This window comes from Sus scrofa, chromosome 5 (assembly GCF_000003025.6).
Source record: "Sus scrofa isolate TJ Tabasco breed Duroc chromosome 5, Sscrofa11.1, whole genome shotgun sequence".
Lineage (NCBI taxonomy): Eukaryota > Metazoa > Chordata > Mammalia > Artiodactyla > Suidae > Sus > Sus scrofa.
The window spans coordinates 82,087,154-82,113,301 of NC_010447.5; the positions used below are offsets into that span (position 1 = coordinate 82,087,154).

A 26,148-nucleotide genomic window follows, 5' to 3' on the forward strand; every position below is an offset into this window, starting at 1 on the left:
CACTGTGGAAAACAGTATGGAGATGCCTCAGAAAACTAAAAATAGAACTACCAGTTGATCCAGCAATCCCACTCCTGGGCATCTATCCAGAGGAAACCATGACTCAAAAAGACACATGTACTCCAGTGTTCATTGCAGCACTCTTTGCAATAGCCAAGACATGGAAACAACCTAAATGTCCATTGACAGAGGAGTGGATCAAGAAGATGTGGTACATATACGCAATGGAATATTACTCAGCCATTAAATGGAACAAAATACTGGCATTTTTAGCAACATGGATGGACCTAGAAATGATCATGCTAAGTGAAGTCAGTCAGACAATGACACACCAACATCAAATGCTATCACTGACATGAGGAATCTGAAAAATGGACACAATGAACTTCTTTGCAGAACAGATGCTGACTCAAAGACTTTGAAAAACTTACGGTTTCTAAAGGAGCCAGTTTGGGGGGTGGGGTAATGCACTGGGGGTTGGTGATGGAAATCCTATAAAATTAGATTGTGGTGATCATTGTACAACTATAAATGTAATAAATTCATTGAGTAATTTTTTAAAAAGTCATACAGGAAAAGAGGTTAAATTACTGCATATATGTATGAGTTGGATTTTTTTAAAAAGTAAATATATCTAAACTTAAAAAAAATTTAAAAAGCAAACAAAAACAGAGGGAACCTCAAACTTACAAGCTTTTGTACAGCAAAGGGAAAAGTAAAACAAAAAGACAACCTAGAGAATGGAAGAAAATAGTTGCAAACAATGCAACTGACAAGAAAATAGTTGCAAACAATGCAACCTAGGGAATGGAAGAAAATAGTTGCAAACAATGCAACAACTCATACAACTAAACAAGAAAAAACGAATGACCCAATTGAAAATGGGCAAAAGACCTAAATAGATGTTTCTCCAAAAAAAAAAAATATATAGAAGGTCAGTAGGTAAATGAAAAGATGCTCAATACTGCTAATTATTAGAGAAATGCAAATCAAAAGTACAATGAGGTTCCACCTCATACCAGTCAGAATGGCCATCATTAACATGTCTACAAATAACAATGCTGGAGAGAATGTGGTGAACAGGAAACCCTCCTACACTGCTGATAGAAGTGTAAATTGGTACAACCACTATGGAGAACAGTATGGAGGTTCCTCAGAAAACTAAGTATAGAATTACCATATGACCCAGCAATCCCACTCCTGGGCATATATCCAGACAAAACTATAATTCAAAAAGACACATGCACCCCTACGTTCATAGCAGCACTATTCACAATAGCCAAGACCTGGAAACAACCTAACTGTCCATCGACAGATGAATGGATTAAGAAGGTGTGGTACATACACATGATGGAATACCACTAAGCCATACAAAAGAATGAAATAATGCCATTGGCAGCAATACGGATGGACTTAGAGACTCTCGTACTAAGTGAAGTAAGAAAGAGAAAGACAAATACCGTATGATATCACTCATATGTGAAATCTAAAATATGACACAAATGAACCTATCTACAAAACAGAATTACAGACATAGAGAACAGACTTTTGGTTGCCAAGGTGGAGTGGGGAAGAAAGGGATAGACTGAGAGTTTGGGATTAGTAGATACAACTATTACATTTAGAATGGATAAACAATAAGGTCCTGCTATATATAGCACAGGGAACTATATCCCATCTCCTGGGATAGACCATGATGGAAAATAATGTAAGGAAGGGAATGTATACATACGTATGACTGCATCACTCAGATCTGAGCTGCATCTGTGACCTATGCCACATGTTGCAGCAAAGCTGAATCCTTAACCCACTGAGAGAAACCAAGGATTGAACCTGCATTCTCACAGACACTATGTTGGGTTCTTAACCCACTGAGCCAAAATGGGAACAATCCCTCGCAAATTTTTTAAATTAAAAAAATAAAGATACAAGTAACAGAGTTTAATTAAAGTAGCTAGAGAAGGAGTTCCCTTGTGGTGCAGCAGATTAAGGATCAGGCGTTTTCATTATAGTGGGGCTTGGGTGACTGCTGTGGAGGTTTGATCTCTGGCCAAGGAACTTCCACATGCTGCTGGCACAACCAAAAAAAAAAAAAAAAAAAAAGAAAGAAAGAAAAGAAAGAGCAGCTCCAACTGAGTAAACAGTAAAATTTTCTTCAAAACATCACTGTCATCTCTTAAAAGGAAAAAAAAAAAAAGAAAGTAGAAAAGTAAAGCTTCAATGATATAATCAGTTTGCCTGAAATAAATTTTTAGTAGTAAATTATTTACTGGTATTATTTAAAGATATTATAAATTCAGACTGCTAAGAATGAAGGCTAATCTGGAATTAGACTGTTCGGAAGCCTGGCTTCACCAGTTACAAGCTGTGAAAATTTCTCCAAGTTATGTCACCTCTCCCTGCCTCAGCTTCCTTGTACTGAAAATGAAAATAATAATAGTCCTGGAGTTCCCATCGTGGCGCAATGGTTAACGAATCCAACTAGGAACCATAAGGTTGTGGGTTCGGCCCCTGGCCTTGCTCAGTGGGTTAAGGATCCGGCGTTGCCGTGTGCTGTGGTGTAGGCTGTAGATGCGGCTCAGGTCCCTTGTTGCTGTGGTTCTGGTGTAGGCCGGTGGCTACAGGTCCGATTGGACCCCTAGCCTGGGAATCTCCATATGCCACGGAAGCGGCTCTAGAAAAGGCAAAAAGACAAAAAAAAAAAAAAAAAGACAAAAGAAAATAATAATAGTCCTATCTCACAGGATTTTGTGAAAAGTAAATGGCATAAATACAAGTTAAGCTTTTAGAACAATGTCTGGCACATATAAAAGTCAATAACCTCAGAGTTCCCTTGTGGTGCAGCAGGTTAAGGGTATAGCATTGTCACTGCAGTGGGACAGGTTTGATCCCTGCCCTTGGAACTTCTGCATGTCCCAGGTGCCCAGGTGATGCCAAAAAAAAAAAACTCCACAAAAACAAAATACAAGAAAAAAAGGTCAATAGTCTTATCCAGGGGTCAGCACACTTTTGGAAAAGGTCAAATAGTAAACATTTAAGTTGTGGAGGCCATAAAGTCTCCGTTACAACTATGCAACGGTGACCTTGCAGTGTGAAAATAGCCATAGACAATACATAAACAAATAAGCATACTTGCACGTCAGCAAAACTTCACAGAAAAGGGAAATTTGAATTTCATGCAATTTTTACAAAACACAAAATACTACTCTTCCTTTGATTTTTTTTCCAACCATCCAAACATGTAAAACCCATTCTTAGCTTAGGAACTGGCTACACAAAAACAGGAAGTATCACCAGTTTGCCAAGCCTGGTTTAGTCTGGACTCTTCCAGTAGCTAGCTGGCTGTGGGAGTCCAGGCAATAAACTTTACATTACTGCCTAGGTAGAGGTATAATACCCTCCAGAAATCAATGAGACAATGAATATAAAAGCATTCAAATGTCAGGCTGCACTATACAAAAACAGTAGTAGAAGGCGGCAATGATTCTAAACATTTGCTTTTAAAAATTAGATTCCAGGCTGCACTGCACCAAAAATTGAAAGGAGGGGAAATGTCACTGGGGAGGCAGGGTGAGACGGCTACAAGAACTACATTTTTGAGTCAGACCATCCAGGGTCTACATCAGGGTCCCCATTTATTGGCTGTATGTCCTTCAGTATTTAAAACCTGATGAGCATAAACTTCTACATCTGTAAAACAAGGAAGATATCTCCTACCTCACATTATGAGACATTAGTAAGACAAGTAAATAATCCACCTAGTGCCGGGTACTTAGTAGGTGCTCAATAAAAAACGGCAGTCAGTTGCTGCCCAGGGTCAGAATACAGGTCCGAACAGTTCCTTGGGAGGATGTAACAAGGAGAAGGCGAAAGTGGGGAATTGGAGTCTATATGTCTTAGGACTGGAATCCTGATTTTCTGACTAACTAATGAATCTAAGTAGGGCTCACAAAGCCTTCCAGCTCCATCACTGGGTCCTACGAATTGTTTAACACCCCCAAACCAAACCAAGCTCCAGAGCAAAGACTGCACAAATAATACCCTAGACCATCACATGTGCTTTGCTGGTTACCGAAAAATCCTCACAAGTCGCGGCTTGAAGCGCCACTTAAAGTGTGACAGGCAGGTGAGGAAGAGGTGACACTCACCTGACTGAAGGGAGACAGGAAAAGCGCCGACTCGCCTGAAGAAAGCTCTGGCCCGACTACAGCTCGGCGACTGTGCCCGTGATCGCGGGTTTACACTTTAAATCTCGCGGGAGAGCCCGGGAGCCAATCATCGCTCCCGCCCTCTGACCCGGAAGCAGAGTCGGCGCGCGCCGCTGCAGCCCCCACCGGACGCCAGCTCCCCTCTAGCTGCTTCCAGGCGCAATCTGGTGCGTATCGCGCGTGAGCCCAAGGGACCGCCCCGCTCTGCTACCGGCTGCCCCGTGCCCCCACCTTATCCCTGAGAGTTCCTCCTCTCTCCAGGACCGTTCCCCACTACTCTTCCTTCAGACCTCAGGTTCGGGGAGGTGATAGCGGCGTCTCGCGGGATTGCCTGGATTTGGAAGAGGTGTCAGGGCTCTGCAGACACTTCTCTTGTTCCCTCCTTCCTCTGTCCCAGCAGTAGTAGAGGGGCAAGTCCAGCCTACCTTGTACAAAGAGAACTTGAGAACGTAATTAGACTGGGCGCTACTTTAATGAATCATTAGGAACTGAGTTTCCTGATCTGGGATCTTTTGCACTTCCCACATCTTACCTGCTTGTCACCCTTAACAAATGTTCAGCCTCCGATACCCACTCGTAAGGTTTATAGACTTCCCGAGGTGGAACTCATCTGATTCTCAGTAAACATGCATCAGGTATTTGACCTGTTTGTTATCGAGCCCAGCTGTTTTCAGGACAACCCCTACCATCCAGTAAAAAAAAAGGGGGGGGGGACCTTTTTAGAATCATTTGGGAATGCTACTTCCAGAATGCACCCCAGGTTTATAAATGGTTAGTTGTTTTGTGCCTGGTTTTATGAATATTATTCTTATATTTTTGCTCTCCTTCCTCCGGATTCTATATTTTGTATTTACTTATATCGTAGCACTTTTCACCCTGAATCATAAATAACCCTGGATTGTGAGCTCCTTCAAGGCAGGAGTCTGTGTTTTTCTTCTCTACTACTAGTGCTCAAAAGATAGGACATAAGAGGGGCCGTGACCCTGCACAACTGCTCCTTATGCATAAGAAATTTAACTAAGAAATGTAGCAGGGAACAGGTTAAGAACAGCCACAATCTTCAAGTTATTGGAGGAAGTGACATGCTTTCCTTTGGGTGGACCTGGTCTCAGTGCTTTGTCGAAAATAAGCCACAATGGAAAAAAATTTTTCTTTCTTAAACAATTTTTTAAAAAAGAAAGTCTTTCAAATTCTAGCTGTTCTTGGAGTTCCCGCCGTGGCTCAGTGGTTAACAAATCCGACTAGGAACTATGAGGTTGCAGGTTCTATCCCTGGCCTTGCTCAGTGGGTTAAGTATCTGGCGTTGCTGTGAGCTGTGGTGTAGGTCGCAGACGCGGCTAGGAACCCAAGTTGCAAAAGTCAAATTCTGGCTCCTCTTATGAGCTTGGCACGCTAGTTAACCTCCCCTATTTTTTCTTTCTTTTTTTTTTTTTTTTTTTTGTCTTTTTGCCATTTCTTGGGCTGCTCCCGCGGCATATGGAGGTTCCCAGGCTAGGGGTCCAATCGGAGCTATAGCTGCCAGCCTACGCCAGAGCCACAGCAACGCAGGATCCGAGCCGTGTCTGCAACCTACACCACAGCTCACGGCAACGCCAGATCGTTAACCCACTGAGCAAGGGCAGGGATCGAACCCGCAACCTCATCATTCCTAGTCGGTTTCGTTAACCACTGCGCCACGACGGGAACTCCAACCTCCCCTATTTTTATAAAATAGGAACCATAGGTAATACCTCCCTTTTAGGTTCGTACAAGTGTTAGACATGATAATGTCAGGAAATTACTTAACATGGCGCCTGCAAGGAGTGCTCCGTAAATGTCAACCATCATTAATTTTTAATGAATGTATATATTAATGTAGTTCTATCTTTAAGTACTGATTTTATCTTTTGAACAGTGTAAACAGAATTTAGTGGTGACACACTGCAAGTATTATTTAAAGTATTTAAGTAATTTTTTTAGCTATTTTTCGTCACATTATTATTTTGATTAATTTGTTGAAAATAGCACTTTGACCATTTCTGTCTGTGTTTGTGCTTAATCCACAGTTTCGTGACCTTTTCCGATAGACGGGTATTTTTATGCAAGTTTTGCCATACAGGATGAAGCAAGATCCCACAAGAAATGCTGCCTACACTGTGGATTGTGAAGATTATGTGCACGTGGTAGAATTCAATCCCTTTGAGAGTGGGGATTCAGGAAACCTGATTGCTTATGGTGGCAATAATTTTGTGGTCGTTGGCACATGTACATTTCAGGTTAGTGTATAAAACTGCAATGAATGACAGTGAAATGTTTCGCTGATAAAAGGACTTATACAGACTTCAGTAAACTGGCTAAACTTTGGAAGTATATTGAGTTCGAATGTAAAACAAAAATGGTATGAAGATATTCTCAGTAATATATGCCTGATATTTGTGCAAACAATAAAAAAGTAGTGAAAAAGAAGAATACAGTTGACCCTTGAACAACATGGGTTGAACTGCATAGTCCACCACTTATACATGGATTATTTTCAGGAGTAAAAACTAGGATACTACAGGATCTGCATTCGGTTAATCTGCTGATGTGGAGAAACTGCTGATAGGGAGAATCTACTGCAAGTTATACTAGGATTTTCAACTGCGTGGAGAGTTGGCATGCTAACCTCTGTGTTGTTCAGGGATAATGGAGATACACATACACACACAAACACACACGCTCCTCTTTGACTTCATGATTAGAAGTAGAATATTCTGGTAATCGAAGGATACGCTTCACTGAACATTGTTATCTACAGGGAAAATACTAATTAGAAACCCACCTTTTCCACATTCCACTTTGACATAGGAAACAAACTAATATGGAGAGTTTAAAAAATGATCCTCCAGGAGATTTTATAGCAGTTATGATATTCAGCTTTTCCATTAATCTGCTCCCATACTTTTTATACATTTAAAGCGTACATCTAGAATATAAAAAGAGTGGGATCATCCTAATTGAACAGGCAGTTTAACATAGTCACTAAGACAGTACACCCTGAAGCCAAAAAGTCTAGGTTCTTACTCCTGCCTGGCTTTAACTTTTAATATGACCTTGAGCAGGTACTTAACCTTTCTGTAAAAATGAGGAAAATAATACAGTTGATTCTTGAATGATTTCAAAGGTTAGGGGTGCCAGCTGGTGTGGTCAAAATCCAGGTAAAACTAGTTCTCCAGCTACTCATCCACAGAGTCAACCAACAGCAGGTCATATAGTCCTGTAGTATGTATGTATTAAAAAAAAAATCTGCCTGTTAAGTGGATCCATGCAGTTCAAACCCATGTTGTTCAAGTGTTAGCCATATTTAAGTAGAGTTTTGTGGGAACATAACGAATCAGCATATACAGTTTCTAGAAAGCGTCTGACACATTTTGCTGTTGTTGAATTGGTCAGTGGTGACACTCAGGCACAGCCCCATATTTAAGGGTATGAATACACACCATGTTTTCTCACAGAGAAGCTAGTTCTACAAGTAAGAGAGACTTTGAATAATGAGAGGTCAACATTCAGGAATCTCTGGTTAATCATTTGTTTATCAGAATATTATTCATGGAACAATATTTCTCAAGTTTAATCAATAAGGTAATTTGACAGTGACCAATTTCCAAAGATTTAAAATAACTTTATGACCAAGGTGAGATATATATATATATGTATATGTATATGTATATATATATATATATATATTTTTTTTTTTAGGGCCTCACATGTGGCATGTGGAGGTTCCCCGGTTAGGGGTCCAATCAGAGCAACAGCTGCTGGCCTGCACCACACCCACAGCAACGCCAGGTCCGAGCCATGTCTGTGACCTACACCACAGCTCATGACAACACCAGATCCTTAACCCACTAAGCGAGGTCAGGGATCGAACCCGCAACCTCATGGTTCCTAGTTGGATTCATTTCCACTGCCACAACGGAAACTCCAGATGTTATAAACATTATAAATCTTTATTCTTTTACTCAGGAGGTAGTTCAATATGTTACAGTGTTTTGACATCAAAAGTGCAATTTAGCATTTTACAATGTAGTGTGTTAGGTTATACGTAATTAGATTGCATGCTTATTTATCCTAAGGAGAAAGTGTGAATTGAAAGCTTCAGTTTGTTGGTGCCTGAGTAGAATGTAAGAGCTTTTATATTATCCCACATTGTTTCGTAGGGTTGTGATAGGAATTTCTAGCTTTTAGGCTAAATATGACCCTTGGCCTGATTTCAGCTATACTCTCAGGTTAGGATCATAAAAGTCACATGATTAAGAGAAATAGTACAACACACTTTTGAAAAAGACTGAAAGGAAACCATTTTTCTAATGCAGGCTACTAACCAACGAAAGAATAAAGCCGCTCTCTACAGGTGAAACTGATATTTTGCTTCCTTACTCTTAAAATTAATGGCTGTGGGAGTTCTTTCGTTGCCCAGCAGTTAAAAGACCCGACTAGGATCCATGAGGATGAGAGTTCTATCCCTGACCTCGCTCAGTGAGTTAAGGATCCTGTGGTGTAAGTCACAGGACTCGGCTCAGATCCCGCGTTGCTGTTGCTGTGGTGAAGGCCAGCTGCTGTAGCTCCCATTAGACCCTTAGCCTGGGAACTTCCATATGCCATAAGTATGGCCCTAAAAAGAAAAAAAAAAATTTAATGGCTGTAACAGAATTGTATTTAGAAGTACCAAAAAAAATACTTTATCTCTAGGTTATGTTCAGCCAAAAAACAAAGTAGGAGAAAAAATTAGGGAAAAAAAAAAAAAAAAGGCAGAGGTTATGGATGGCAGAGAGAAAATCGGAACAAAAGGGGAAAATGACAAAATGAGGGGAAAAAGCTAGCAAAAACATTTGTATTCATCTTTTATGGTTTGTGGTCATATTCATTTTCCCAGTTGATTCTCAGACCTATGAGACTGGCAGTCTGGGTCTTACCCCAAATTACCTGAGGAAAGAGTTGGATTTTTATTTACTTAGCAAGTAGTGAACACAAATTACATTCTGTGTCAGGTACTGGAGATTTGGTTAAATGACTGCCCTTGTCCTCATGGAGTTTGCATTCCACTTCAAAGACATTTAGGGATTTATCTGGCTAGTAACTGAAAAAACAAGCTGTGGACCCCATCTTAAAATCCCTGTTCTTTTCATTCTCTACTGCTCTTCAGATACGTTGAAACCATAATTGAAACAGTTCTGCAGGGGTTCAGATTGCTTCTTTTGAAGTTATTTTTTTTATCTAGTTAAGCACTATTAAACATTATTCCTATTCTCTCATGTTAGAACCTTCAAGTTCTATAGCACTCTGTTTCTTTTTTTTTGGTCTTTTTGCCTTTTCTAGGACTGCGCCCACGGCACATGGAGGTTCCCAGGCTAGGGGTCTAATTGGAGCTGTAGCCACCGGCCGACGCCAGAGCCACAGCAGCGCCAGATCCGAGCCGTGTCTGCAACCTACACCACAGCTCACAGCAACACCGGATCCTTAACCCACTGAGCAAGGACAGGGACCGAACCCGCAGCTCATGGTTCCTAGTGGGATTCGTTATCCACTGAGCCACGACGGCAACTCCAGCACTTTGTTTCTTATCTTAGAGTTCCCGTTGTGGCTCAGTGGGTTAAAAACTTGACATAGTGTCTGTGAGGATGTGGTTTCAGTCACTGGCCTTGCTTAGTAAGTTAAGGATCTGGCATTGCCACAAGCTGCATCATAGATCACAGATTCGGCTCAGATCTGATGTAGCTGTGGCTGTAGTATAGGCTTCAGCTGCACCTCCAATTTGACTGCTGCCCCAGGAACTTCCATATGCCGTGGGTGCCACCATGAAAAGAAAAAGGGAAAAGAAAAAAATTTATCTTGAGAGAAATCTAAGTAAAGATAAGTTGAATTGAAATATTTCTACATTCCTGTCAGAAAGGCAGTCTTCATTCTAAGACTGTTAGGAAAACACTGCTGATGTAATGAATTTGAATTTCATCAAAGCATTTTTCAGAATCAATCCCACAGTGTTCTTTTGAATACGTCGGAAATTTGAGCCAAATGATAGTACTTTTGATTAGTGCCATGTATTGTCAGATACTTTATAAGTGCAGATCAGGTGCTGGAAGTGATGATACATACTTTAAAGAAGCAAGCACCCCTGCCCTCCAGGAGATATTTGAATGTAAAGCAGTGCAATAAGATAACTACAATGAAAGTCTTATGTGTAAAGGGCATAGGGAGTGTGAAAGATTATGTTGAAAGGGTCATCAATAATGAATTGCAACCTCTACGTGACTTGGATAAGAACACTTAACTTAGGCAAGCATATTGCATTTATATGGAACATGAAGCTGAGAAAGATACCTAATGCTTTGGGTGACAGACTTCATTTAGTAAATTTTTATTGAGCATCTATCTGTTGTATGCCAGGCTCAGAATCTAGGTATTGTTTAACAGATTGGATTAATGGGCCAAAAATAGAACAAGCTAAAATTTAATAAAGGTGAATATCCCATATTAAAATGACAGACTGCTAGAGCTAGAAGGGACATTTGTGACTTAGGGTTTTTAGTCACCTGGTTGTTCACCGTGAATCATGGCAATGATTAAACTGCCACAGGAAATTAATTCAATGCTGTCCAATAGAAATATAATGTGAGCCACAAATACAAATTTAAATGTGGTAATAACCACAATATAAAAAGTAAAAAGGAGATGAAATTAATTTTCATAATGTATTTTTTACCCAGCATATCCAAAATATTTTTTGTATAACCAATATAAAAAATCATTAATGAGATACTTTATGTTATTCTATACTATCTTTGAAATCTGGTATGGAAAGTGTACAGCTTAAACTAGCCACATTTCAAGTGCTTAAAATCCCCATGTGGCTAGTGGCTACCATATTGGACTGCATAACTCTATACCCTCTGTAAATTTACAGTACTGTTTAATCTTGACTTCAGCTCTTAGCAGTGTATTATGACTCAAAGGAGATAATGTATTTGAAGATAAATTTCAGAGTGGTTATGTTAAAATGTTTAAACTGTCATGCAAAAGAGGGATTAGACAAAATGGCAAATTTTTTTGTGCTATTTCTCAATTCTGTTTGAGTAGAGTTATTACTTACAGTGCTTTAAGACTGATGCTGAAGCTGCTTCTTTGGAGCGTGTCCACTTACGGGAGATCAGCTATGACCATATAATTGCCTTCACCGAGTTAGACTTACTCTCTGTGGTTCCAGAGAGCAGAATTTGGAACAATAAGTAGAATTTATATGGAAACAGATTTTGGTTTAATGTTAAAGAGAACTCTTCTAGTAATTAAAACTACCCAGAAATTGAATAAGCTCCCCCAAGAAGTAGCTAGTTCCCTCTCACTTGAAAATGTTCAGAAAAGGGATGTGCAGCCTCTTTTTTCAAATGTTCTACTAGAGGTTTAAGCTTTTAGAATGAAAGAAGTGGACTAGGTAAGCTTTACAGTCTCGTCCAACTAAAATTCCATATTTGGCCTTAAATGGGTGTGGTGGGAGGGCCTGCCAATTTCAAACCTTTAGAATAGCCCTTTCATTAATCTGGCTTTGCCCCAACCTCAAATATGTTGGAACCTTGGATAATGATTTGTATTACAGCACGTTTTCCAAAGTATCTTAATTTCCTGCCTATACAATACTGGCTACACTCCAAACTAAACCTAAAATAGCATTCGTCTCTGCCTATACCACACACACCCTGGCCTTTTCGTTGGCTCAGTGGCAGATGTTGCTGCCAGGAAAAAAAGGTTTCACTGGTAATACATAAAGCTCAGGCTGTACAGTCCCCATGACCACCCAATGACTCCATATATATTTTGGGTAACAAATTGCAAGGTCTAATTGTCAATACTATTGTTACAGTAGCAAAATAACATGTGTTTTGATGGTAAGAAACTTCATTTTTAGAAGATTGATCTGTCAAGTGTGGAAAAATAGATGTAACCCAAACTATGAAGTCAGCTATGATTAGGCTCCTAACCTTATTTTTAAATTACTTAGTGATTGCTGCCTTGCCATTTCTGGCTGTTAGCTATACAGTTATTATACAAACAAATTATGAAGAAATAAAATTTGACAGTGTTTTTATTTCCTTGATAAATGCATTTTTGTTTCCTTTTTTCATTGTTAGGAAAACTTTTTTTGTTAACTCTAAGCCCACCTGAAATTTAAAGTCATTTTCAAGGGGGATCTGTAGAGAAAGATATGTGTACTATATTGGTGAAATGACTTTGCTAGGATTCCAAAAAGCTATCCTAGAAAAATCAACACATCCACTAGGATTCAGTTTAAGTGCACTTTTCTTTACTTTTTAGGGCTGCAGGTGCAGAATATGGAAGGTCTCAGGCTGGGGTCTAATCAGAGCTGTAGCTGCATACCTATGCCACAGCCACAGCAACACAGGATCTGAGCTGCATCTGTGACCTGCACCACAGCTCATGGAACACTGGATCCTTAACCCACTGAGTGAGGACAGGGATTGAACCCACATCGTCATGGATACTAGTCCAGTTTATAACATGCTGGGCCACAATAGGAACTTGTAATGTACACATTTTAAAATTTAGGAGTTCTCATGGTGGTGCAGGGGAAACGAATCTGACTAGGAACCATGAGGTTTCCCTGGCTTCCCTCGGTGGCTTAAGGATCCGGCTTTGCCATGAGCTGTGGTGTAGGTCGCAGATGCGGCTCGGATCTGGCATTGCTGTGGCTGTGGTGTAGGCCGGCGGCTATAGCTCCAATTAGACCCCTAGCCTGGGAACCTCCATATGCCGAGGGTGAAGCCCTAAAAAGGACAAAAGACAAAAATAAATAAATAAATAAATAAAATATTGCATTTAGATTCAGAATGAATGGAATTCTTTAAATGGTCCTTCAGGTAATTCCTGTCTATGTAGGCATATGTATTTAATTAAATATCCAGTTTCACCTGCTCTGGATTTTTTTCCCTTATCCTATTTTATAATCTTATACACTTTTATAAAGGATAACTATAGCCACTTAACACAGAAGAGTCCTTAGGCAAATTTGTTATGAAAAGTTTTGCTTAATTCTCTATACCCATTTAGGGTTTTGATTTAAATAACAATATTTTTTAAAAATTATAATACTTCAAGCTCATAAAATATATTTTAAAATATGTATTGTCCATATAAGGTATAAAGAATAATAATAATTGACCCCTATGTACCTACCCCCTAGCTTAAGAAAGGAAGAATTAGCAATTCCTTTGAAGCCCCCTGGATATTCTTTCCTTACTGCCTCTTCTCGCCTCCAAAAGGATACTAAGTCTGAAATTTTTTTTTCATAGTTACCATATGCGTAGGTGTTGCAAATCAGTGTATTATTTTTCATGTTTTAAATTTTGTATCAATGAAATTATCCTATATCATGTTCTTCTACTGTTGTTATTAACAGTATATTTATTAGATTCCTCAATGTCAAAGTTCACTTATCGTCATTGTAGTATGGTGTTTTATAATACAAATATACCAAAATTAATCTTTTCCTCAATTGGATAGTGTTTTACTATTGAAAATACTGCCAGTGCACATATTCCTGCGTCTTCCATTTGTGTTTTGTTATCCCCTCCTTGGACCTTTTTCCTTCCTGATAGATTCAGTTTTATGTGTGTGTGTGTGTGTTTATCAGATCTTTTTCAGATTCCTTTCCATCGTAGATTGTTACAAGATTTTGATTATAAATCCCTGTACTAAACAGTAGGTCCTCTTTTTTTACCTATTTTATATGTAGTACTGTGTATATGTTAACCCCGAACTCCTAGTTTATCACTCCCCTCCCCCTGCTATTCCTTTTGGTAACCATGAGTTTATTTTCTATGTCTGTGAGTCTATTTCTATTGTGTAAATAAGTTCATTTGTATCATTTTTTAGATTCTGCATGTGATGTCATATGATATTTGTCTTTCTTTGTCTGACTTATTTCACTTAATATGATAATCTCTAGGGCCATCCATGTTGCTCCAAGTGACATTATTTCTTTTCTCTTTTCCTTTTTTTTTTTTTTTTCCAATTTTTATGGCCACACCTGTGGCATATGGAAGTTCCTGGGCCAGAGATTGAATCCAAGCCACAGCTGCAATCTGTGCAATAGATGCAGCAATGCCAGATCCTTTAACCCAGTGCACCAAGCCAGGGATCAAACCCATGCCTCTGCAGAGACCCAAGCCACTGCAGTCGGATTCTTAACCTACACTGTCACAGCGGGAACTGCTATTTCTTTTTTTGGCTGAGTAGTATTCCATTAAATATATATACACATTATATATATTACATATACATATGCACATCTATGTTATGCTTCTATTTCTTGACTATTGTAAATAGGCTTCTATGAACATTGGGGTGCATGCATCTTTTGGAATTACAGTTTTCTCCAGTTTGGAGGTTTTACATGCTGTTTCTCTGTTAATGGTTACCAAAGACATTTTCATATGCATACTTAATTAGACAAAGTTGAAATTAGTATCTTCAACTTCTTCATGAATAAAGCAAGGATCTTTAACACTTAAGCTGTTATCACCGCTTACAGACTTTTATTATTGTAGGGTTTTGGAGGGTTTTTGTTTGTGTTTTTAAGTTTTATTGAAGTATAGTTGATTTACATTGTTGTGATAATTGCTGCTATACAACAAAGTGATTCAATTATGTGTATACACACATCCATTCTTTTTTATATTCTTCTCCCATTTAGATTATCACAGAATATTGGATACAGTTCCTAGTGCTACACAGCAGGTCCCTGTTGGCCGGTCATTCCATATACCACAGTGTGCATGTGCCAGTCCCAACTCCCAGACCATAGACAGATATAATTGTTGTATTTTAGTTCTCTATCATTTTTCTTTTAACCCACAAATTTGATACTGTTTTATATGACCTTTGATGTTTTACTCACTGTTCTTACATCTCCGGTCTGCCTTCTGGGATCATTTTTCTTCACCTGAAAGCACATCCTTTATTGCAAGAAAATATTTATTAGTAAACTTTTTTTTTTTTTTTTTTCTGGAAGTTCCAGTCATGGCTCAGCAGTTAACAAACCTGACTGGCATCCATGAGGATGCAGGTTTGATCCCTGGCCTTGCTCAGTGGGTTAAGGATCGGACGTTGCCATGAGCTGTGGTGAAGGTCGCAGATGTGGCTTGGACCCCACATTGCTGTGGCTCTCCTGTAGGCCAGCAGCTACAGCTCCAATTGGACCCCTAGCCTGGGAACCTCCAAATGCTATGGGTGTGACCCTAAAAAGACAAAAATAAATAATAAACTTTTTTCTGTAAAGAGCCAGATACAAATATTTTAGATCTTGCCAGTCATTTAAGGTATCTGTTGCAAATTATTCTTTGTTTTTTACAACTCCTTAAAAATATAAAAATGATTCTCAGCTTGTGGGCCATAGCAAACCAGACCGTAGACCAGATTTGGCCCTTTAACCATAGTTTGCCAGCCCCTGCTTTAGGAGATTCTTTAGTGAGACTTTAATGGTGCCAACCCTTGGTTTCAGTTTTTATGAAAATATCTTTAATACAGCTTCATTCTTAGGAAACAGTTTTATTCTAGCTACAATTCTACAGTTTTTTCCTATCATTTTGAAGAAAACAATTATTTACTGTTATTTACATATTATTTACTGTTTTCCTCAATTTGTTTTCTGCTAAGAAATTGATGATTGTTCTAATTATTATTCTTGTATAGGAAACTTTTCTTTCTGGCTACTATTGCCAAAACACCTCTCTCCCTTTCTCCCTCCCTCCTTCCTTCCCCCTCACCCTCTCCCCCTCACATACATACACATACATATGTATCATGAGAGTCTGTGTGTTCTTAAGTTTTACTATGTTGTGTCTAGCTGCAGATCTCTTTTTATTTAAGCTGCCTGGGATTTATTGTTCTTTCTAAATGTGCATATTGGTTCCTATAATCAAGTATGAAGAATTGTTTGACATTATCTCCTCAAGTATTGTATCTTTCCCCATCCATCCATTCACTTCTACAACCCGAATGAGATATATGGTCAGATGTCTTCTTTCTGTCTTCTCTTTGCTACATTCTGAAAAATTTTTTTCAAATCTGTTTTCCAGCTCCTCTAAGCATTGTTTTTTTTCCCCCTCATTGTGGCATTTTCATCTAAAAGTTTTTGTTTAGCTCTTTTTAAAATCTGGTCAGAATTCCCTTTTGGCTTAGTGGATTAAGTATCTGGCCTTGTCACTGCTGTAGCTTGGATTGCTGCTGTGGCATGTGTTCAATTCCTGGCCCAGGAACTTCCACGTGCCCTAGGCATGGCCAAAAAAAAAAAAAAAAAAATCGGCCAGCTCATTTTTGGTAGTCTTTTGTTGATAACTCATAATTTTTTATTGCCTCTCCTAGAGCCTTAAAAATATATCTTTTTTTCATCTGATATCTTTCCATGTTTGATCCTTCTGTTTGTGTCTGCAGTATTTTGTTTTCATATGTAGTAGTGCATGAGATAAGATCATATTTGATTGCACTGTATCTGTGAGAACTTTATGAAACCTGTGTAGAATTAGTTCATCCAAAGAGAATTTGCCTTTTACTGGGAAGTGCTTGGGGCCATTAACAACATAGAAACATTTTGAAATAAAATGTTGTTTTCTAGAACACATAGTTAATGTGAATTCAAGCCCCAAAATCATGTTAGGACCAGCCACTGGTTGAGATTTCTCACAAGTGATGTTTCCTCTCTCTTGACCTTTACCCATACTACATATTTTGCATGGCACCTTTGGTTGGGTTTTTTTTTCCCCCCCTTACTTCCCTTCAAAAGGTACTAGATCTTTGCAGAGAGGTCTCTGCTCTGCATCTCTCTTTGTGCAGGCACTAAGTTTTATCTTCTGTCCCCTACGAAACAAAACTATTAGTTATTAGATGTGGGCAGGTGTCCTTAAGATAGCTTTATGCCTCAGTGCTCAGTTGCTTTTCTCGATTTGGATTTTTGTAATTGGAAAGCTTTTCAGGTTATTGTCCGTATTGCCAGGCAGAGATGGCTGGACTTTTCAAATTCACTTTTCTCTTCATCTTCCCATGAGAATAAACTGACATCTTTTAGGTAGTACTGAGCCAAGTAAATAGGATGACTTTACTAAGCATCTTACCCAGAATCATATCCAAAAGACTGATCAGATCATTATTTGCATAGTCACTAGTCATAGAGTCTAATAGTATTATGGTTGAACAGTTTGTAGCATCCCACACGTTTAGTCCCATGTGTAGTTCTCTGTGAAAATCATTGATACTCATTATGCCTTTGAGGCCTCATAAGGGACAAATTACCTTGTACATAAAACTTTATGTTCAGTGTGTATTTGTTATATTGTCACTCGATAACCCATGTATGCTAATTCATTTACCTAGAATATTCTGATCCTTAGAGCATTCCCCTTTTATTGTGTTTGCTGTGAAATGTATTTACTATTAGAATAAAATCTCTCCTAAGATAAGGTATAACATGTTTATTTGTTTTTAGTTACCTTATAGAATTATTTTTTGAGGCTTAGACAGGTTTGGATGTTTTTATTCTTATTGTTCAGTAAACCAGTTGTACCTTAATATCTAATCTGCTTTTGAACTTCTCAAAAAAATATTTACAGCCCCCTGATAAATTCCTCATTATAATAAAATATAGAATTTGATATTGCTTGTTCTCATAACTTATTAAAACATTTACTGTGTATGCTTAGGAGGAAGAAGCAGACATTGAAGGAATTCACTATAAAACACTACGAACATTTCAGCATGGAGTCAGGGTCGACGGCATAGCCTGGAGTCCAGAGACTAGACTTGATTCATTGCCTCCAGTAATCAAGTAAGTTTAATATTATTAAATGCAGCATTTATTAATGTCCTTTGTGTTAACTGATCTGAAGCCTTTGATCTTAGGGACTTTTTTCTTCCATTTCTCCAACTCCAGGTATTTTTGACTTTAACATTTGCTATTATTTCATAATTTAGGCGTTTGTCTGAATTTGAGATTTAAATATATAACCATAACAGTGATACCTTGAACATGTGTTTAAGCCTAATTACATAGCTCTTTTTTCTGAGATTCATATGGATCATTTGAAATCTTTATAGATTCTTCACTGAATTTACCACTTATTGAAAGTACAACTCTTTTAAAATAACTGAATTTGGTAGTCCCCTTGTGGCATAGCTGGTTAAGGATCCTCTGCTTTCACTGCAACAGCTTGGGTCACTGCTGTGGTGCAGGTTCGATCTCTGACCTGGGAACTTCCACATGCAGTGGATGAGGCCAAAATCCAAACCAAAAAAAAAAAAAAAAAACAAACCGTAACAGGAGTTCTCATTATAGCTCAGCAGTAATGAACCTGGCTAGTATCCATGAGAATGCAGGTTTGATCCTTAGCCCCACTCAGTGGATTAAGGATCCAGCATTGCCATGAGCTTTGGTGTAGTCACAGATGTGGCCATTAATTGATTAATTAATTAATTTGGTTGAGTTATTAATCAATCTTAATGCCTCATACATAGGCCAAGGTCACATTTTCGTATTTAACAATGCATAAAACTCTATTTTTGATCCTTGGGCTTCAGTGTTTGTTGAAAAAATTTGAAAAGAATGACTGTTTTTTGTTTTTTTGTTTGTTTGTTTGTTTTTTGAAAAATCTTAACACGCTTTCTGAGGCCTTCTTCACAAAGGCAGTAGCATGTCAGTTTATTTAAGGTTTGTTACCAAACACTAAAGAGACCAAAAAAAAAACCCATAATTGATAGAGTGCTTACATTTATGAACTGAGATTTATGAAAGGACATGAGAAGTAAACTAATTTCATTTATGAAAAAAGGAAACCGAGACCTGGTCCGCTTGAGTGCCGTCCTAGGACGTGGTGAGACTAGGCTGAGCTGGCTAATGAAATGGAAATCTACTTGGTAAAATATTTCAGGTTTGGGGGCATAATTTGATACCCAGGATCTTTTAAGCTATTTAATGAAATGGTCATGTATGTATATATGGTTTAGGATAGTATATTCGTTTCCTAGGGCTGCTGTAACAAGTTGGTAGAAATATGGTGGCTTAAAACAACAGAAATTTATTGTCTCCCAGTCCTGGAGGTCACAAATCAGAAAGCAAGATGTCAGCAAGGTTAGTCTCTCATGAGGCTCCAAGGAAGAATCCATTCCAGGCCTCTCTCCTGGTTTTTGCTGGCAGCTGGGAATCCTTTACATCCTTTGCCTTGTTGATATATCACCTCAGTCTCTGCCTCTGTCTTCACATATCTTTTCCTGTGTTTCTCCTTTTCTGGGTCTTATAAAGACACTCATCACTGGATTTAGGCCTATTCTAAATCCAGTCTGGTCATCTTATGATCCTTAACTTAATTATATATGCAAAATCCTAATTCCAGAGAGGCTATAACAGGTACTAGGGGTTAGGACTGGACATATCTTTGGGAACCACTATTCAGCCTTCTATAGATGATATGACATTCTTATGCACTGTGTATATACACAGAAATACAAAATAAACTATGCACTAATGTAGAGTGTAGCCTTTTATATAAACTCTTAGAATTCACTAGATAACCAAGAAAGGAAAAGCAAAAGGCTTTTTATAGTGAGAACTATAGAACATTGCTGGAAAAAATGAAAGAAGACACAAATTAATGGAAAGACAGCCCATGTACATGGATTGGAAGACTTAATTTTATTAAAATGTCTAAATTACCCAAAGCAATCCACAGATTCGGTACAGTCTCTATCAAAATCATGGGGGGGGGGCAATTTTGAGAAAGAAAAACAAAACTAAAGCCCTCATCTTTACTGACTTAAAAACATAAAGCTTCAGGAGTTCCCATTGTGGCTCAGTGGTTAACGAATCCACCTAGGACCCATGAGGTTGCAGGTTCGATCCGTGGCCTCGCTCAGTGGGTCAAGGATCTGGCATTGCCGTGAGCTGTGGTGTAGGTCGCAGATGCTGCTCGGATCTGACATTGCTGTGGCTCTGGCATAGGCCAGCAGCTACAGCTCTAATTACACCCCTAGCCTGGGAACCTCCATGTGCCGCAGGTGGGGCCCTAGAAAAAGACCAAAAAAAAAAAAAAAAAAAAAATACAGCTTCAGTAATCAAAAAAGTATGATACTGGCCTGAAGACAAACATACAGACTAGTGGAACAGAGTAAAGAACCCAGAAACAAATCCTCACATGTATGGTCAAATGACCTTTGACAGAGGTGTAAAGGCTAGACAATGGGAAAGGATAAATGGTGTTGGGAAATTTTGAATATGGATGCCCACATTCAAAAGAATGAAGTCAGACCTTTATACCATCTACAAAAACTAACTCAAAATGATTTAAAGGCCTAAACATAAGACCTGAAACTATAGAACTCCTAGGTAAAAGCATGGGAGAAGGTGAATCTGGGATAAAAACCAAGAAAAATGACCTCAAACCCCTCTCTCTTCAATGAATATTCTGCCCATTCATTTTCACACCCGACATAGCCAGCTTATCCAAGAAGCTTAGGGCAGCTACTCATCTCAGTCTGCTCACTCTTCCCTTGAGCATGTAAATTCTCACTTTGCTTGTTTGACCTCCATGTGATATCTTTGAATTCTTTCTGCAATGAGACAAGAACCTACTCTCTGAAACCCTCTTTCCACCCTTCTTTGCTCCTCTTTGCTTCATTTCACTCTTTCCTGTACACTAACTTCTTGTGGCTTCCTGTCCACATGGCAGAATCCTAGTTCTAGGAGTGAGAACCCAACTGGCTGGCTTGGATCCCCTGGCCAAGTCCAGCTAACATTGCTTAACAGGGACTAGGTTTACCCTCCTGCTGAAAAAGATTAAACACACAAAACGTAGAAGTAATGGTTTTTTAACATGGATATCAGGTAGTACAGGAAGTCACCCTTGGTTGGTTCAAGATCTGAGTCACAGGAGGATCTCCTTGAGCCTTCAGCCAAGTACTGATCAGCCTGGAAAGAAACTGCTAGAAGCCAGGAAAAGAGCCACCTAAAGCATTAGAAGTAACACTTCTTGGAGCCTTCTCAAGACCTGGAATGTTTTTTTTTTTAAACCAGTCAGAATAGTAAGCCTTATAATTCACTACTATCCAGTAGAGCATTCAGAAAAGAGTCATCAGTTTAGTCCTCCAGTCTGCTCTGATCCTGCCTAACAAAGATTAAAATCTAACCTGAAAGAATCCAACTGTTTCCAAGTAACTTAACTGCATCCCAGAACAAAGCTCAAAAATATTTACAGAAATACAAAAAATATCCACCATCCAAAGGGTAAAATTCATGATTCTGGCATCCAGCTAACCCTCAGCTGAGGAAAAGAAGCAGAGAATGACGAGGAATGAACAATGCTTTATCTCAGAAAGTCTATGAATCACCACCTCTCCCATCTTGAAAAATACGGGAGTTCCCATTGTGGCTCAGTGGTTAACAAATCCGACTAGGAACCGGTTTGCCAGTTTGATCCCTGGCCTTGCCGGATTAAGGATCCGGCATTGTCGTGAGCTGTGGTGTAGGTTGAAGACACAGCTCGGATCCCGTGTTGCTGTGGCTCTGGCATAGGCTGGCAGCTATAGCTCCGATTAGACCCCTAGCCTGGGAACTTCCATATGCTGTGGGAGCAGCCCTAGAAAAGGCAAAAAGACGAAAAACAAAAAAAAAAAAAAAAAAAAACTTTGTCCCCTCTTAGTGAAAATGTAAAATGATGCTGATGCTGTAGAGACAGTGTGGCAGTTCCTCAAAAAATTAAAAATAAAATTACATGTGACCCAGTAACTCCACTTCTGGGTATATACTCAAAAGAAATGAAGGCAGAGTCTCAGAGCTATTTGCACATTATTCTCAATAGCCAAGAAGTAGAAGTAACCGTAAATACCCGTCAACAGATGAATGGATACAGAAAATGTGGCGCATATATGCAATGTAATCAGCCCTCAAAAAGAAGTAATTCCTGTCATCTGCTACAACGTGGATGACCTTGCTAATGTAATGCTAAGCAAAATAAGCCAGTCACAAACAGACAGTTCCTGCATGATTCCACTTATAAAAGTATCAAAAGTAGTCAAACTTTTGGAAACAGAAAATAAAGTAGTGGTTACTAGGGCCTGGGGGAAGGAGGAACTATTGTTCACGGGATCCTGAGTTTCAGTTTTACAAAATGAAATGTTCTAGAGATCTATTATGTAACAATGTGCATAAACACTAATGCAGTGTACACTTAAAAAGGGTTATGATGGCAAACTTTATGTGTTTTTGGCCTCGGTCTTTTTTACAAGTTAACATAATAATCACAAAAAAATTTCAAAAATACAAAAAAGAAAGAAAAATATGTCCTGAATAAAAAAAAAATAAACTGTACTAGACCAAAATTTGTTTCTTGTTTTTAAACTGTATAGGAAAGCTACTAAAATTAAAAACTACAAAGCTGCTTCTAAGTCACGCTGTTATTTCTAGAAAATGTGGGGATTTCCTAAGACCTTTTCCTCTCCGGTGGCTCGCATTGACACACAGACACCTCGGTTATGTGTCTTTCCCTCTGAACTCAAGGAAAGGCAAAGATTGGAAAATTTGAGCTCTGGTTATGAAAACTTTATACAAGTATAGTCCCAGTTGGGGAGAGAAGATCTATAGTTGACCCCTGAACAACTGCAGGAGGGGTTAATATAATTTTTAAACAGCCCTCCCTATCCAAGTTTCCTCCACATCTAATTTCTGTATGTTTTCCAAAAAATTCAAGTGCCTCCTACTTTCAGTAACAGCTGCATAACATTTTTTACAACAGACCTATAACATCCCTCTTCTGCCTTAAAAAAAGCGTGATTATAAATTATGAAAACGGCTTTGGTGATGGGGGGACTTTCACCTACACAGGCTAAGAATGTTTTTGTTTTTGTTTTCATCTAGATTCTGTACTTCTGCTGCCGATATGAAGATTAGATTATTTACTTCAGATCTTCAAGATAAAAATGAATACAAGGTATGTTGTCAAGTATAATTTTTAAATTTCTTTTGATTTTTAAATTGGATTTATTCTAATTTAAAATGTCTTTGTGGTTGTCTTTTAAAAAGGTGGTTTGGGACCTCATTTACTCTACTTTTGGGGGCTATAGTAAGCAACTAAGTTGATGATAATAACTGCAGATTACAAATCTAATGTTACGTATTAAATTAAAAATTAGGTAGGCACAGCAAATGAGCAAGAATTAGATTCAGTATAATAAACATGAACACACATAGAGTACGAGTTGAATTTCAAGGGGACAAATTCAGTACAGCATAGTGCAAGGCAGGATTAGAAAATGATTAAAAGCACAGACACGGGGACCAGACCATCTGGGTTTGAAGCCCAACTCTACCACTGTAGTAATAGTACGACTTTGGTCGGGTTCCCAAATCTTTTTGTTTTCATTTCCTTATTTGCAAAATGAGAATGATCATAGCATCTGCCTCATAGGATTATGAGCATTAACTGAGCTGATTCATATAAAACACTTAGAACAGTGCTTTGTACATTGTAAGCCCTGTATATATGCTTTCTATTAGTGTAATAAATAGCCCTGTAAAACATGTCAGAGGAAGACAAATACTGTATGATCTCACTTATGTGTGGAATTTTTAAAAGCTGAACTCATAGAAATGGAGAGTAGAATGGTGACCATCAGGGCCTGGGGGTGGGTGGGAAAAGAGGAGATGATGATCAAAGGGTACGAACTTCCAGCTATGAGTAAGTTCTGTGGCTCTAACAGACATCATGATGAGTGTAGTTAACAATGCTGTATTGTATACTTAACAGTTGCTGAGAGGGTAGATCTTAAGTGTTCTCACCACAAAATAAAAATAATAATTATTCTAAGTGATAGAAGTATTAAATAACCCTATCATGGTAGTCCTTTCACAATATATATTATGTATATCAAATTATCATGTTGTACACCCTAAACTTACATGGTGTTGTGTATCTCAATAAAGTGGAGAAAATTAAATAAATAGCTCTCATTTGGGTTGAAATTGAATCATGTTTTTTATAAGAACAGCATTGCCTTCTTGACTTTCTAATAAATCAAAAATATGAATAATGTTATAAAACAGAGATAAACTATAAACCTTTCCAATCATTTAGAAAATAGGGAAAGTTACTCTCTAAGCTATATATAGTTTTACCATAATACAGTGTACTATATATATTAATTTAAAACTGTGTCAGAGGAATTCCAGTAGTGGCACAGCAGAAACGAATCCAACTAGGAACCATGAGGTTGCAGGTTCAATCCCTGGCCTCGCTCAGTGGGTTAAGGATCCGGCACTGCCATGAGCTATGGTGTAGGTCGCACAGGTGTGGCTGTGACGTAGGCTGGCAGCTACAGCTCTGATTGGACCCCTAGTCTGGGAGCCTCCATATGCTGTGGGTGAGGCCCTAAAAAGAAAAAAAAAAAAGTATCAGAAAAAAGGGTTTTAAAAAAACAAAATTGAAATAAAAAAATAAAACTGTATCAGTGAATAGCTAAGTGTAAAATACAGCATAAAATTTTGACCCATCAAGAGTCAATAGTTAAGAGTTCCTGCTGTGCCTCTAGTATCCATGAGGATTCGGGTTTGACCCCTAGCCTCGTTCAGTGGGTCAGGGATCCAGCATTGCTGTGAACTGTGGTGTAGGTAGCAGACCAGCTCGGATCCTCCGTTGCTGTGGCTGTGGTGTAGGCCGGCAGTGGTAGCTCTCATTTGACCCCTAGCCTGGGAACTTCCATATGCCATGGGTGTGGCCCTAAAAAAAAGGCCAAAAAAAAAGTTGATAGTTATTAACTATTGTTATTTCTAGTTATAACAGACATTAAAAATTTAATGTTAACTTAGTTTGGCTTATGGGCTAAGATCAAATTTGAGTATTTGGAAGGAAAGTAGGAATCAAGAACAGTATCCATTAAATATTTAAATATCTGATATCTGATAGGAATGTTTGATTATAAAGATTTAGATAATTGGACCTTGCCTGCTTACATAGTCCTCAACCTTACGACTTCCCATTTGTTCCTTTAGTGGCCAAAAGAGGATTTCTGCGTTGTCGTGATAATTGGCTTATAATGCTAGCTGTCTTCAGTGCTAGCAGTCACATTGAACAATTGAGTAAAAATAGTAGAAGGTGAATCCATGCTATGTGATTATTGGGTAGCAGTCAGTATGTAGAGCAACAGGTATGAGGTAAAAAGCCAAAGGGGACTCTATCTCAGTGCCCCTAGAAAGTTCTTCTGGCTTAAACTTTTATTTAGGCTTTATGTAATAAGTGAGAAATGAGGTAATATAAGGACAGGTACAGTTTAAAAAAAAAGTGTGTGTTTCTGTAAGAAATGCAAATGCTAGAAAAGAAAGATCAAACTAATAGCAGTGTGTTGAATGATCAGCTTATTTCCAAGATAAACCTTCCAGAAAAGTGAGTGCAGAAATCATACTTTAAAAATAGCAGATTGCTTAAGAAATATTTATAGAAAAGAAGAGCATGCAGTGAGAGCAATAAAGTAAAAATATTAGGTAGGACTATAGTAGATTATTTTTCTGTGTTCTTATTAACTTTTCCCCTTATGTCAGATTTTAGAGGGCCATTCAGATTTCATTAATGGTTTGGTATTTGATCCCAAAGAAGGCCAAGAGATTGCAAGTGTGAGTGATGATCATACCTGCAGGTAGGTTGCTTATGTTACAACCAAATTTTTTAATTTTCATCTTATTTTAGCGAGAATTACACTTTAAAAAAATAGAAAAAATGTAAACACATTTCCACAAAAATGTTGTAAAAGAAGCATACTTTATTTAAAAAGTAGGTACGAAACAAACATGAATTTCAAAACCAGTGAATTTAGTTTTCATCTCGGTCTGATTCATGGGTGCCTCCCTGCCTCTTATTTTAGATTTGCACACTTAATGAAA

At 38.4% G+C, this 26,148-nt stretch overlaps 2 protein-coding genes across 5 annotated transcripts in view; one reads left to right on the forward strand and one right to left on the reverse strand.

Annotated features, from left to right (window-relative positions):
• The window catches only part of PARPBP (PARP1 binding protein), a 73,090-nt gene extending 68,297 nt beyond the window's left edge, over positions 1-4,793 (reverse strand). Inside the window, exon 1 of one of the 2 annotated variants that reach the window (XM_021092657.1) lies at positions 4,149-4,793. The gene's annotated coding sequence lies outside the window, so the exon portion shown is untranslated. The remainder of the gene's footprint in view (positions 1-4,148) is intronic. The other variant, XM_003126675.6, reaches the window with a different exon arrangement.
• NUP37 (nucleoporin 37) overlaps positions 4,286-26,148 on the forward strand; it is a 53,025-nt gene continuing 31,162 nt past the window's right edge. Inside the window, exons 1-5 of one of the 3 annotated variants that reach the window (XM_021092659.1) lie at positions 4,286-4,375; positions 6,254-6,463; positions 17,933-18,057; positions 23,134-23,206; positions 25,810-25,904. In XM_021092659.1, the coding sequence (XP_020948318.1) occupies positions 6,287-6,463; positions 17,933-18,057; positions 23,134-23,206; positions 25,810-25,904 (470 nt within the window). In that variant the 5' untranslated portion in view covers positions 4,286-4,375; positions 6,254-6,286. Of the gene's footprint in view, positions 4,376-4,818; positions 4,844-6,252; positions 6,464-17,932; positions 18,058-23,133; positions 23,207-25,809; positions 25,905-26,148 lie in introns of those variants that run through there. The other 2 variants (XM_021092660.1, XM_021092661.1) reach the window with 2 other exon arrangements.